The 12,327-nt window shown below is 47.1% G+C and overlaps 1 protein-coding gene across 7 annotated transcripts in view; it reads right to left on the reverse strand.

Annotated features, from left to right (window-relative positions):
* The window catches only part of LOC147013370 (protein GVQW3-like), a 39,395-nt gene that overhangs the window by 18,908 nt on the left and 8,160 nt on the right, over positions 1-12,327 (reverse strand). For 3 of the 7 annotated variants that reach the window (XR_015051301.1, XM_085855137.1, XM_085855142.1), the window contains exons 2-3: positions 4,342-4,470; positions 3,472-3,680 (exon numbers count right to left, since the gene is read on the reverse strand). Coding sequence is in view for 6 of the 7 variants with exons in the window: in XM_085855137.1 (XP_085711263.1) it covers positions 3,472-3,480 (9 nt within the window). In the remaining variant the exon portion in view is untranslated. Of the gene's footprint in view, positions 1-3,471; positions 3,681-4,341; positions 4,471-10,555; positions 10,692-11,453; positions 11,931-12,327 lie in introns of all 7 variants that reach the window. The other 4 variants (XM_085855139.1, XM_085855140.1, XM_085855138.1 and 1 more) reach the window with 4 other exon arrangements.

Raw genomic sequence — 12,327 nt, forward strand, 5'->3', positions numbered from 1 at the left:
ATCCACCTTCTCTCTATCTCCATTTAACCTCCCTCTCTCCATCCACCGTCTCTCTCCATTCAACCTCCCTCTTCATCCACCCTGTCTTCCCTCTCACTTTCCCCCTTTCTTTCCCCTCCCTCTCTCCCCTCCCTCTCTCCACCCCCTCCCTCCCCCCTCGCTCCCCCTCTCTCTCTCTCTCTCTCTCTCTCTCTCTCTCTCTCTCTCTCTCTCTCTCTCTCTCTCTCTCTCTCTCTCTCTCTCCCTTCTCTCCCTCCCCTCTCTTTCTCTCCATCCACCTTCTCTCTCCATCCACCGTCTCTCTCCATTCAACCTCCCTCTTCATCCACCCTGTCTCCCCACTCTCTCTCTCCCCCTTTCTTTCCCCTCCCTCCCCCCCCCTTTTTCATTCCCCTACCCCCTTCTTTCCCCTCCCTCTCTCTCCTCCTTCTCTCCCCCTTTCTTTCCCCTCCCTCTCTCCCCCTTTCTTTCCCCTCCCTCTATCCCCCATTTCTTTCCCCTCCCTCTCTCCCTCCTTTCTTTCCCCTCCTCCCTTTCTTTCCCCTCCTCCCTTTCTTTCCCCTCCCCCTTTCTTTTCTCTCTCTCTCTCTCTCTCTCTCTCTCTCTCTCTCTCTCTCTCTCTCTCTCTCTCTCTCTCTCTCTCTCTCTCTCTCTCTCTCTCTCTCCCTCTCCCTCTCCCTCTCCCTCTCCCTCTCCCTCTCCCTCTCCCTCTCCCTCTCCCTCTCCCTCTCCCTCTCCCTCTCCCTCTCTCTCTCTCTCTCTCTCTCTCTCTCTCTCTCTCTCTCCCTCTCTCTCTCTCCCTCTCCCTCTCCCTCTCCCTCTCCCTCTCCCTCTCCCTCTCCCTCTCCCTCTCCCTCTCCCTCTCCCTCTCCCTCTCCCTCTCCCTCTCCCTCTCCTCCTCTCCCTCTCTTTCTCCCTCTCTCTCTCTCTCCTCTCTCTCTCTCTCTCTCTCTCTCTCTCTCTCTCTCTCTCTCTCTCTCTCTCTCTCTCTCTCTCTCTCTCTCTCTCTCTCTCTCTCTCTCTCTCTCTCTCTCTCTCTCTCTCTCTCTCTCTCTCTCTCTCTCTCTCTCTCTCTCTCTCTCTCCCTTCTCTCCCTCCCCTCTCTTTCTCTCCATCCACCTTCTCTCTCCATCCACCGTCTCTCTCCATTCAACCTCCCTCTTCATCCACCCTGTCTCCCCACTCTCTCTCTCTCCCCCCTTTCTTTCCCCTCCCTCCCCCCCCTTTTCATTCCCCTCCCCCGTTCTTTCCCCTCCCTCTCTCTCCTCCTTCTCTCCCCCTTTCTTTCCCCTCCCTCTCTCCCCCTTTCTTTCCCCTCTCTCTCCCCCTTTCTTTCCCCTCCCTCTCTCCCCCTTTCTTTCCCCTCCTCCCTTTCTTTCCCCTCCTCCCTTTCTTTCCCCTCCCCCTTTCTTTCCCCTCCCCCTTTCTTTTCCTCTCTCTCTCTCTCTCTCTCTCTCTCTCTCTCTCTCTCTCTCTCTCTCTCTCTCTCTCTCTCTCTCTCTCTCTCTCTCTCTCTCTCTCTCTCTCTCTCTCTCTCTCTCTCTCTATTGAACCTCCCTCACCATCCACCCTCTCTGCCCACCACCCTCTCTCCCCCACCCTCTCTCTCCCCCACCCTCTCTCACCCCCACCCTCTCTCCCCCTCTCTCTCTCTATTGAACCTCCCTCACCATCCACCCTCTCTGCCCACCACCCTCTCTCCCCCACCCTCTCTCTCCCCCACCCTCTCTCACCCCCCACCCTCTCTCCCCCTCTCTCCCCCACCCTCTCTCCCCCCACCCTCTTTACCCCTCCCTCTCCCCCCTTCTCTCCTCCCCCACCCTCTCCCCCCTCTCTCCTCTCCTCCACCCTCTCTCCTCCCCCCACCCTCTCTCCTCCCCCCACCCTCTCTCCTCCCCCCACCCTCTCTCCTCCCCCCCACCCTCTCCCCAGGCCTGACCCAGACGTCTATTGACCTCTGACTCACAGCCAGCATAGACATGAATATCACTGCCAAGGTAAGTGAATCTCTCCACGACCTCAACAACCTCACCAGAAACATGCACAGACAGGACAGCAGCATCCAAGATGTCATTGAATGCCTGGATCTTAGTTTTGACCCAAGAAACCCATAATCCCAGTGGCTCCGACTCCTCATTCAGCACCTAGAGGGTCCCCAAAAGGATATCTAAAGTCTCCGCAAAGATGACTGCATCATCTGCAAAATCAAGGTCCGAGATCTTGACATTCCCAAACGATGCACCGCAGCTTGATCTCTCCGACATCCTCCCTAAAATCCAGTCCATACAAGTGCTGAAAAGTGTGGGGGCAGTACACACCCCTGACGAACTCCAGTAACAACTGGAAATAAGTCAGAGATGGTACCACCACACTTCACAGCACTCTCAGTACCAGAGTAGAGTTCAGACATCAGATCGATCAGTTTTGGTGGCACCCCACGAAGACCTAGAATCCTCCAGAGGGCATCCTGATTCACTGAATCGAACGCTTTACAGAGATCAACATCGGCTGCAAGCAGCCCCTGCTGAAACTCTCGTCTGCGTTCGGTGAGGAACCGAAGAGCAAGGATACGGTCAATCGTTGACCTCTTTGGTGTAAAGTGTAAAGCCAGGTAGGTTACCCCCGAAACTTCAGATTCCTACTTTTGCTACTCCTCCCTTAACACAGAACTGATTGTCCCAAAACTTGACACATGAATACAAGACAGCAGCCCACACAATCATTCTGGCTTACATTTTTCTATATTGGATTAGGGGGCTCCCAGGGAGGGTTACCTCCGATACTTCTGATCCCACATTTTTACTCCAATCTTCACAAAACGTAACCACTTGGTAGAGGTAGTCACAAGCAAGAAGCATATTTTTTTTGAAGACAATAGGTCGAGAGGCCACAACAACTGAGTAATCTGATTTCTGAACTATACTCTGGTACTGAGAGTGCTGTGAGGTGTGGTGTTTTCATCTCCGACTTATTTCCAATTGTTAATGGAGTACCATTAACAATGGTATTGTTATTAATTAATTAATTTCATTAATTAATTTGGGAATTCGTTTGGGAATTAATTTCAAGGGCGTGTACTAGTACCCACACTTTTCAATGCTTGTACGGACTGGATTCTGTGGAGGATGTCAATGAGGTCAAGTTGTGGTGCATCATTTGGGAATGTCAAGATCTCTGACCTTGATTTTGCAGCTGATACAGTCATCTTTGCATAGACGCTGGATATCCTTATAGCAACCCTTGAGGTGCTGAATGAGGAGTCAGAGCCACTGGGATTACAAGTTTCCGGGGTGAAAAATAAGATCCAGGCTTTTAATGGCATCTTGAACTCTTCGGATAATCCTCGTCTCTCGCTGGTCAGACTTTGTGTCCAACAAGAGGTTGCTGAGAGAGACTCAGATGAGATTTGTTACCTCTATAGTCCATGAACATGGACTTGTGACATGTTTTCCTGCCACTGATCCTGCTCACCAGATTCATCCATGCGAGGGAGCCTCGTGAGTGGAGGAGGCCAAACGGCTGACCCTGTCCCTCATGCTTGCAGCAGTTTTATCAGCATTTCAAAGAGATGGGGATGGGCCAGGCATCTGCCTGGGGGATGGCCAGATGGAGGCCCCTTGAGTACTGGCGGAAAGTGGACGCAGCGATGCGCTGCTCTGGTGCATGCTCCCATACCTGACCTGAGGTCAAAAGGTGAAAGGTCAAGGTTAAAGAAATCATCAATGTTGTCCGATTGATTTGATATATCGATAATAATAAGGGTGTGTTCATGTCCCCTCCATAACTCCAAAATCTAGCAGCCTGAAACTTTTCATGTATGTGATTGGAACTCAAAGGCAGTGCAAGAGTTTAAATTGGGTGTTTGGATGAATTTAAACACCCCTTTTGAAGATAATTAATGGCCTTATTTAATTAACCTTTATCAAGGCATCATCCTTGATCACCTTGCTGTGCCTCGTAGGGATTTTAATTAGCCTTTTTTTTTGCCTTAATTCGCCAAAGTTTTTTTTTTTTTCACTTTCCTCACTCATATTATTGAATATCTGATCATTATATCTACAAATTGCTGGATATATCACAATGCTTATAAACACCCAGAGACTTCAGTGTTTGTCGCTTTATTTCATTTCTGTACGTGCCATAACCTCGATAGTCCATAATCTCTTAAACTGAGCCAAGTTTCGAAATTAAACTCTGGAAATGAACGAAGCAATAGTTCCGACTGCTAAAAAAAAATAATGTGTTCATTTGTCCAATTTGGACATAGTTTGAGATTTTGGGTGTCTCCGGGAGGTGTTTAAAATGACCGATTGGCGATCACTATTCGCTCGCCAAGCCTACCATTCCTTATCAACTGAGCTGTTGGAGTGCTTGCTTGAGTTCTGAAGCCACTTGGTGAGCACTCTTCAGGCTTTGATCTCCACAAGCTTCCATGGCAATACAGCAGCTCGGTTCTCCATGGAGGCATCGCTGGATTAGGAAGGCAGAATAAATTAGAGGATTACAATGAGTAAAAAGTGTTTTCAGTGATTACAAAAAATGAATCACCACATTACGGCAGGATAGCCGAAAGGTAGGCATGCTTGTTCTAAGCTGTCTAGCCTGGGTTTGAATTCTGACCCAGCTATAAACTGTCATCCAGGTGTTTCACAGGCAGGGCAATTCATGAATGTGTGTGCTGTCTCTCGGATGGGTGGTAAACTGGGCGTTACATCTGCCGGAATCCCTCCCGCTAATCTTCACCCCCTCCCCTTTCCCCATCCTCACTCTCCCCTCCCCTCTCTTCCCCTTTCACTCTATCTTCCCACCCCTGTCTGTCCCTTTCTCACCTCTCTCTCTCCTTTCCAACCCTCTCTCCCTCTCCCTCTCCCTCTCCCTCTCACCCTATCCCTCTTTCTCCTAAACCTGTCCCACTCTCTCTACCACCCCCTCCCTTTCTCTCTCTCTCTCCTACCTCTCCTCTCCCTTCTATCTCCCACCCCTCTCCCTCTCTTTCCTCTCCCTCTCTTTCCACTCCCTCTCTCACCCCTCACCCTCCACCTCCCCCCCCTCACCCCACCCCTTCTGTTGAGGGGATTGCAAAGGACTAGCAGTTGAATTTAAAATAGTTTTCCCAGACTGCAGCAAGTACAAATGAGATTTGGAGTGAGCTGACCATAGAGGGGTGATCAGAGAGGGGTGAAACAGTCACTGCATGTGTGAGTGCGTGCATGCAGGCAGGCCTTTGCCATGTCGACAGCATGTTTCTAAATGCTCCCACCCGGTTTTATGTCGAACCTGGCAGTGAAAGAGAAAATGTTGCAGTTTGGGCCCGTTTTATTGCCCTTTCCCTCCCCATCGCTCAAGCCGCCTTCCCTTCCCCTCATGCTTCCTTCCTTTCCTCCCCATAACACTGCCTCCCCCTCCACTTGCACTGCCTTCCTTTCCTCTCCCCTCACATCACCTTCGCTTCCTCTCAGTCTGCCTTCCCTCTCCCTCCCCTCATGCTTACCTCCTCACAAACCCCCTCCCCTCTCCACCCCCTATGGACATTTCTCGATGGTCTCCACATGCTGTATTAACATGGTTTTAACGTACCCAATTTTTTTCAATCCTGTATTACCACCCCCCACTTCTCCACAAGTCCCCTACCAAACACAAGTCCAGAATCCCCCCTCCCCCGCCCCCATGCTTACCTCCTCCGAAACCCTCTCCTCTCTCCCCCATTCTCCTCACTCTCACCCTCCCCCCAGTGTGTAGAGCAATGTTTTGTGAGGAGTCGCTCACCCCTCCCCTTCTTCACTCCCTCATAGCTCCCCCACCCCTGCTTGCCCCCCCCTCCTCACTCATCCACCCCTTCTCCCTCATCTCTCCCTCCTCTCTCTCCCTCTCTCTCTCCTCCCCTCCCTCCTCCTCTTTCTCCCCTCCATCCTCTCTCTCCCCCCTCGCTCTATTGTCCTTCATATATTGTTACAGTTCTGAGAAGTCACTTCCCCAGCAATGACAACCACCATACAGTGGATTCCAAAGTAGATTATTTATTATTCAGTGTTCCAGATAGTCCTTTCCCTATGTTTAGTCTGTTACAAAGGGGATATGCATGGTGTTGGGTTCAGGTAAGTTTTTCCCCACTTTCCCCTTATTTCACTGTCTTTTGCTTTAAAACCACAATCAGGGGCATGCACCATGACCACCAAGCGAGGAACCGTGTGCATCACTTCATTTGCATATCTGCGCTAAAATCCAGTTCAAATCGCATGCTCAAAATGAACCACCAAACCTCCTCTAACCGCACCACACTCTCGCTACCACAACCACAATCACTACACAACATTGGATAAAATCATACACAAACTTTTGTTTCAAATTCATTTTAAAACCAGCTCATGCAAGCTCACATTCCATCGCTCACTCTCATCTCAACGCTCGCTCGCTAGATTCTCCACAGTTCAACCACTATATTTCAACCACCCCACTCCAACCACAAATTCCACAGTCACCTCCATGCCACACGACTACACCAACCACTATTCCTCAGCCCAAACTCTTCCGTCTCGACACCGATCTTCCACCAGGTACCATTCCCACTTCGGACACCATTTCAGCTTCCAACTCAACCACTCAACTTTCATTGATGACAGCAACCACATTTTTTCCTCCTCAGGGAGCAACCTCGACAAATCAAAGCTCACTGCAATCTAGCTCAAGTCTGCACTGGCATTTTTGTTGTTCCTCCCTGTCAGCGGAGACCATCTCGGTGCCCGAGGAACCATCTGCGACTCTCCAGGATGTTTCACTGCCAATAGGGAGCAATGCAAGCTGTCCCCATGTTGGGTCAGGAACTCCACTCCATGGCCTGTCTCGAGGACAAATGACACAATTCCGGCCGACAAGGTGCTGGAGCAATGAGCCCGGCACATTCTGAGCGAGGTTGGTGGGGATTGGCCTTCATGCAGAACGGCCGCATCATGGAGTCCGCCCCACTTGGGGCTGTATAAATATCCTGCTGGCAGATTTGAACAGGCTCGGCTTAGCTCTAGTGCTACCGTAGCGTTAGCTGGGAAGTTCTACCACACCAATTGGCTCTACACTTTAGCTGATGCGTACTTGGCAGCTCCGTTCGGCTGCACCTGATCAGGTAAGATAAGACAAGTACGCATCAAGAGCATGGGCACCCCTTGATAACATCATCCAAAAGTAAAGTAACACACACAAGCATTGAAAGGCCATTTTCCCCGCTAAAGTGGGGGTTAGCCCAAAGGTAAAGTAACCATGCAAAGTAGTGACACCTTGCCAGGAATAGCGATAGCAATCAGCATACATGGTTGATGAGCAACCCGCTGAGCCGCAGAGTTATCCTCAACTGGTGGCCTCAGGACCGGATGTTCGGAAGGTACTCGAGCAATTTCCATGTACATATATATATATATATATATATATACATATACATATATATATATATATATATATATATATATATATATATATATATATATATATATATATATATATATATATATATATATATACATATACATATACACATACATACATACATACATTATATACTCAATGTAAAACCAAAACACACGGGTGGACAGTGAATCCTCATTGAGGTGAGACCTTGGTCGACCCTTCTGTGTATGTCTATTAATTATGTATTGGTAGAACAGAGTTGTACCATGAGTGCGCCTATTAATTACATATTATTGGACCATGACTATGTCTATTAATTACGTCTGTTAATTGCGGGCTATTAGAACGTACCTTTTGGACATTTAGACCTTCATACCGCTTGGACCTTTCAGACTATTTTAGACCTATAAAGACCATTTATACCACCTCAGACCATGTTGGCCTCTTAACCTCCTGAAGACCTTTACACACTTTAGACAGCTGAGACTCCTTGATCCTCAGACCTTTGAACCCATAATACCCTCTTTTGACACTCATTTCAATCACTCATTCATTATTTACTGAGGTTATTTCGCCGCTTTTAAAATGCAAACACAATCCACTTAATTAAATATATGAAGATCATTTCACAATCAACCTCAATTTGTAATACCGTATAAATAGCTTATATGATGTACTAGCAAATACCATTCGTCGCTTTGCTGATGGGTATACAAGGGTGGGGGGGGGAGGGGGAGAGAAAGAGAGGAGTGGGGGAGAGAGAGGGGGGAGGGTTAGGAGGTGGAGGGGGAAAGAGAGAAGAGGGAGGGTGAGGAAGGGTTGGGGAAGAGAAGACAGTACGAGGTGAGAGGAAGAGAAGGTAGACATGTGGTGGAGCATTAATTATGATTCATACCATCTCATCAAAATGATTCTGCATAAAATAACAGTGACAATGGAAACAAAGTAATGTCTGAAATCCATTTATATCAGTCATACTATAAATACCACCGGGAGACAAACTCACTTCTGGAGAGAAACACTGTCCGGACACGTCCGGAGACAAACGAACATGGCCCGGATAGATCCAGAGACAAACACCAGAGATAAATAATGCCAAAACACGCCCAGAGACAAGCACAGATACGTCCAGAGACAAGCACCGTCTGGACATAACCACTGCCCAGACATGTCTGGAGAGAGAGAGAGAGAGAGAGAGAGAGAGAGAGAGAGAGAGAGAGAGAGAGAGAGAGAGAGAGAGAGAGAGAGAGAGAGAGAGAGAGAGAGAGAGAGAGAGAGAGAGAGAGAGAGAGAGAGAGAGAGAGAGAGAGAGAGAGAGAGAGAGAGAGAGAGAGAGAGAGAGAGAGAGAGAGAGAGAGAGAGAGAGAGAGAGAGAGAGAGAGAGAGAGAGAGAGAGAGGCAGAGGCTGCTGCACTGCATTAGGAAGGGACGGAGCAAGGATAGGACAGAGAGAGGGGGGGGTGGGGTGAGGGGAGTTAGTGGAGAGAAAATATTTTGCTTTTGTTTTATGAACACACACACACACACACACACACACACACACACACACACACACACACACACACACACACACACACACACACACACACATATATTAGTGCTTGGCTGATAGCGGCAATTTTTCGGGAATCGGCAGATTAGAGTCAGTGTGATTACCGACTACAGTACGTACTGTATCCAACCCAAAAAGCTTGAGTCGCTTTCATTCTTGTTTTGGAGGCATTTCAACAAACATATTTTTAAAAGACGTTACATTTATGAAATCCTTTCAAGGGGATATGCATAAACATTAATCTTTATTAACATTGGCTCTGTAATTAAAAAACAAGAAATTGGCTCTGTAATTTAGAAAACACGTTAATATGGCAAACAGCTTGGAAATCGGGTGTTATCAAATATATTTTGTTTTGAAACTCACAAAGAGAAGCATATAGCCTTTGTAAAGTACACCCGGTTTATATAAAATAACCAATTGCTTTAGAAACAGTCACAAGGACAAAGGAAAACGTGATCACTCGTACGCTGCTGAGATTAAAAATTAAAACCTCCACCACCCATAATAATCATCATAAGATAGAGGATGAAACTTTGCCACCACTGCACACATAACCACACATCCACACACCCATGGAGAGTCCCTTTACAGATTCAAATCTACCCGTATGTACCTTGTAGCAACTTCTGACTACATCTCGATCGGGACACGAACTGTACCGCTATCGACTGCAGGGCGCTCGGCAAGTGGCTTAAGCAGTCAAAGCAAGCACTCCAACGGAACGCTGAGCTTGGAAAACGATTACCAATTGCTATTGATAAAACCATGCACCCGGAAATGCCCTAACAATTTCCAAAGTGGACAAATGATCACCTTTTTCGCATCGAAATTGCTGCTAAGTTCAATTCTGGAGTTTAAATTTTGTAATTTGGCTTAGTTTAAGAGATTCTCGAGGTTATGGCATGCACCGAAATGAAATAAAGCCATGAACGCTGGTGTCTCTGGCCGTTTATAAGCATTGCAATGCACCAGCGATTCATAGCTATGATGATCAGGCATTCGATAATATCAGTGAGGAAAGTGGAAAAAAAAACTTTGTCATTCGGAAATAATTGCAGCCTGTTCCAACTGAAGGCGCGGTTGAGCAGGCCAAAAAATGAGCGAGGTGGCCGAGGATCGCCTGATAAGGGATATAATTAAATAATGCCGTTAATTATCTTCAAAAGGGGTGTTTTAATTAACCCAAACACCCAATTTTCACTCTTGCACTTTCTTGGGGTTCCCTTGGTATGCATGCAACGTTTCAGGCTACTATGTTTCATGGTTTTGGAGTTATAGAGGACACACACACACACACACACACACACACACACACACACACACACACACACACACACACACACACACACACACACACACACACACACTGACATTTATTAGTATAGATATTTATTAGTATATGTTAGATGCATCTGAGTAGTTGCAGTGTGCAAGCATGCCCCACTGGTATTTATGTATGTACACACACGTGTGTGTGTGTGTGTGTGTGTGTGTGTGTGTGTGTGTGTGTGTGTGTGTGTCATGTTTGCGTCCACCTGCATGTCCATGTGAGTATAATAAATGCATTTGTATGTACACATATGACTTGGAGGTACGCACACTCACCTCAAATTGACTAGCCTGGGTTTGAATCCTGACCCAGCTCTGAACTGCCATCCCAGTGTTTTACAGGCAGGGTGATTCATGTCCCTCTGTCTCGGATGTGCTGTCCCTCGGATGGACGTTAAACCGGGCGTCCCATCTGCCGACATTAATTGGTGGACATTAAAGACCACACGGTGTCCTTCACGAAGAGTAAGATAGCCATCACCGGTACTATGACCAAATTCCAAATTCCTGCCCAAAGTACTGCTGGCAATGGCAAACGACCGAGAAAAACGCTTGCTCAGTAAGCTGCTTCGGCGGCACCTATACTCTGTGAAGAGTATGGTCCATTATAGAGAGGGAGAGATGTAAACCTGTGTTGTTTATAAGTGGATGTTGCAAAACTGTGGCGAGCCAAGGAAAAGCAAATGGACATGTTTGGCTTTTATTGAAAGACTCATCATGTTCTGCCAGAGCCATGCATGCCACGAATGGAGTGGTTTGTTACACGAGTTGATTTATTTGCCCATTTGTGCTTTCATTCACAAAAGTTTTGATATATATACATATATATATATATATATATATATATATATATATATATATATATATATATATACATATATATATATATATACCCCGGTTAAAATAGGTGTACCATATCCCTGTGTCGTAAGAGGCGACCAGGGTTGCGTCAGGAAGGGCATCCGGCGTAAAACATGTGCCAAATCACGATGCGGATCATACGGATGATCCGCTGTGGCGACCCCTAACCGGAGATAGCTGAAAGAAGATCTATATATATATATATATATATATATATATATATATATATATATATATATATATATATATATATATATATATATATATATATATATATATATATATATATATACATGTGTGTGTGTTCACATACCTGTGTTGGTTTTACATGCTAAAGGTGCTGGACCTTCCAGGGTGGAGTGGAGGAGTGAGGAAAAGGAATCAAAAAGTAAAGTGCACAAGAGTGTCGAGTTGCTCTTCGATAATCTGATGAACGTGCGTTTAACCCGCACTTCAAGCGACCCGGACACGTCGATCCTCACTCGCTCGCGGCTGCTTGGGGTTCGACGTTCCGAGATCGACGGTCCGAGATCGACGCGCAGCGTCTGCGCTCCTACGGGAGAACCCGCGTCCCGTCCCGTTTCTGCTTCGTCGCGTCCATTGATGGCACAAAGGGCGAGTAGGGGCAGGGGGGATCCCCGGGGCACGGCCGGAGAGGAGGGAAGGAAAAAGAGACACCTGTCTCTCCGGACAACTCGCCATTTGCTTGTGGGTGTGAAGGAAACATTATGTTGGTAACCGTTACAGCGATGGAGCTCAGGAGCGTGGGTTTGATGTTCGAGTCCTCGATCTGGCAAAGAAGCGAGAAAATTAAATTGCAACATAAAGGATGATTGTTCAATTCACAAGTTAGTTAATGTGGGTAATTTTTTTTTTTATCAAAGCAATCTACGGACTTGCAGATCAGCCATCGTGGTGTGTCCACTGGAGATCTTTGTACGAGTCCATTGTTTCCGTGGTTGTTATTCATATTTACACTACAATTGGTATTCCCCCTGTGCCCCAACCATCGCCCCTTGCAGTTTGGTTCGGACTGTAAGAACCCGTGAAGGATACAAATCATTCACTCGACGTCAACGTTGCACCTTTACACCGATTTCTGAGATCGATTTGCTGTGATGAAAGCAAACGATGGTGTGGGACACCGGTATTCAATGTATATTCTGTCTGTTGTCGGTCACAAAAAA

Source organism: Eptatretus burgeri, chromosome 14, assembly GCF_056783735.1.
Source record: "Eptatretus burgeri isolate ZD-2024b chromosome 14, Ebu_testis_v1, whole genome shotgun sequence".
Lineage (NCBI taxonomy): Eukaryota > Metazoa > Chordata > Myxini > Myxiniformes > Myxinidae > Eptatretus > Eptatretus burgeri.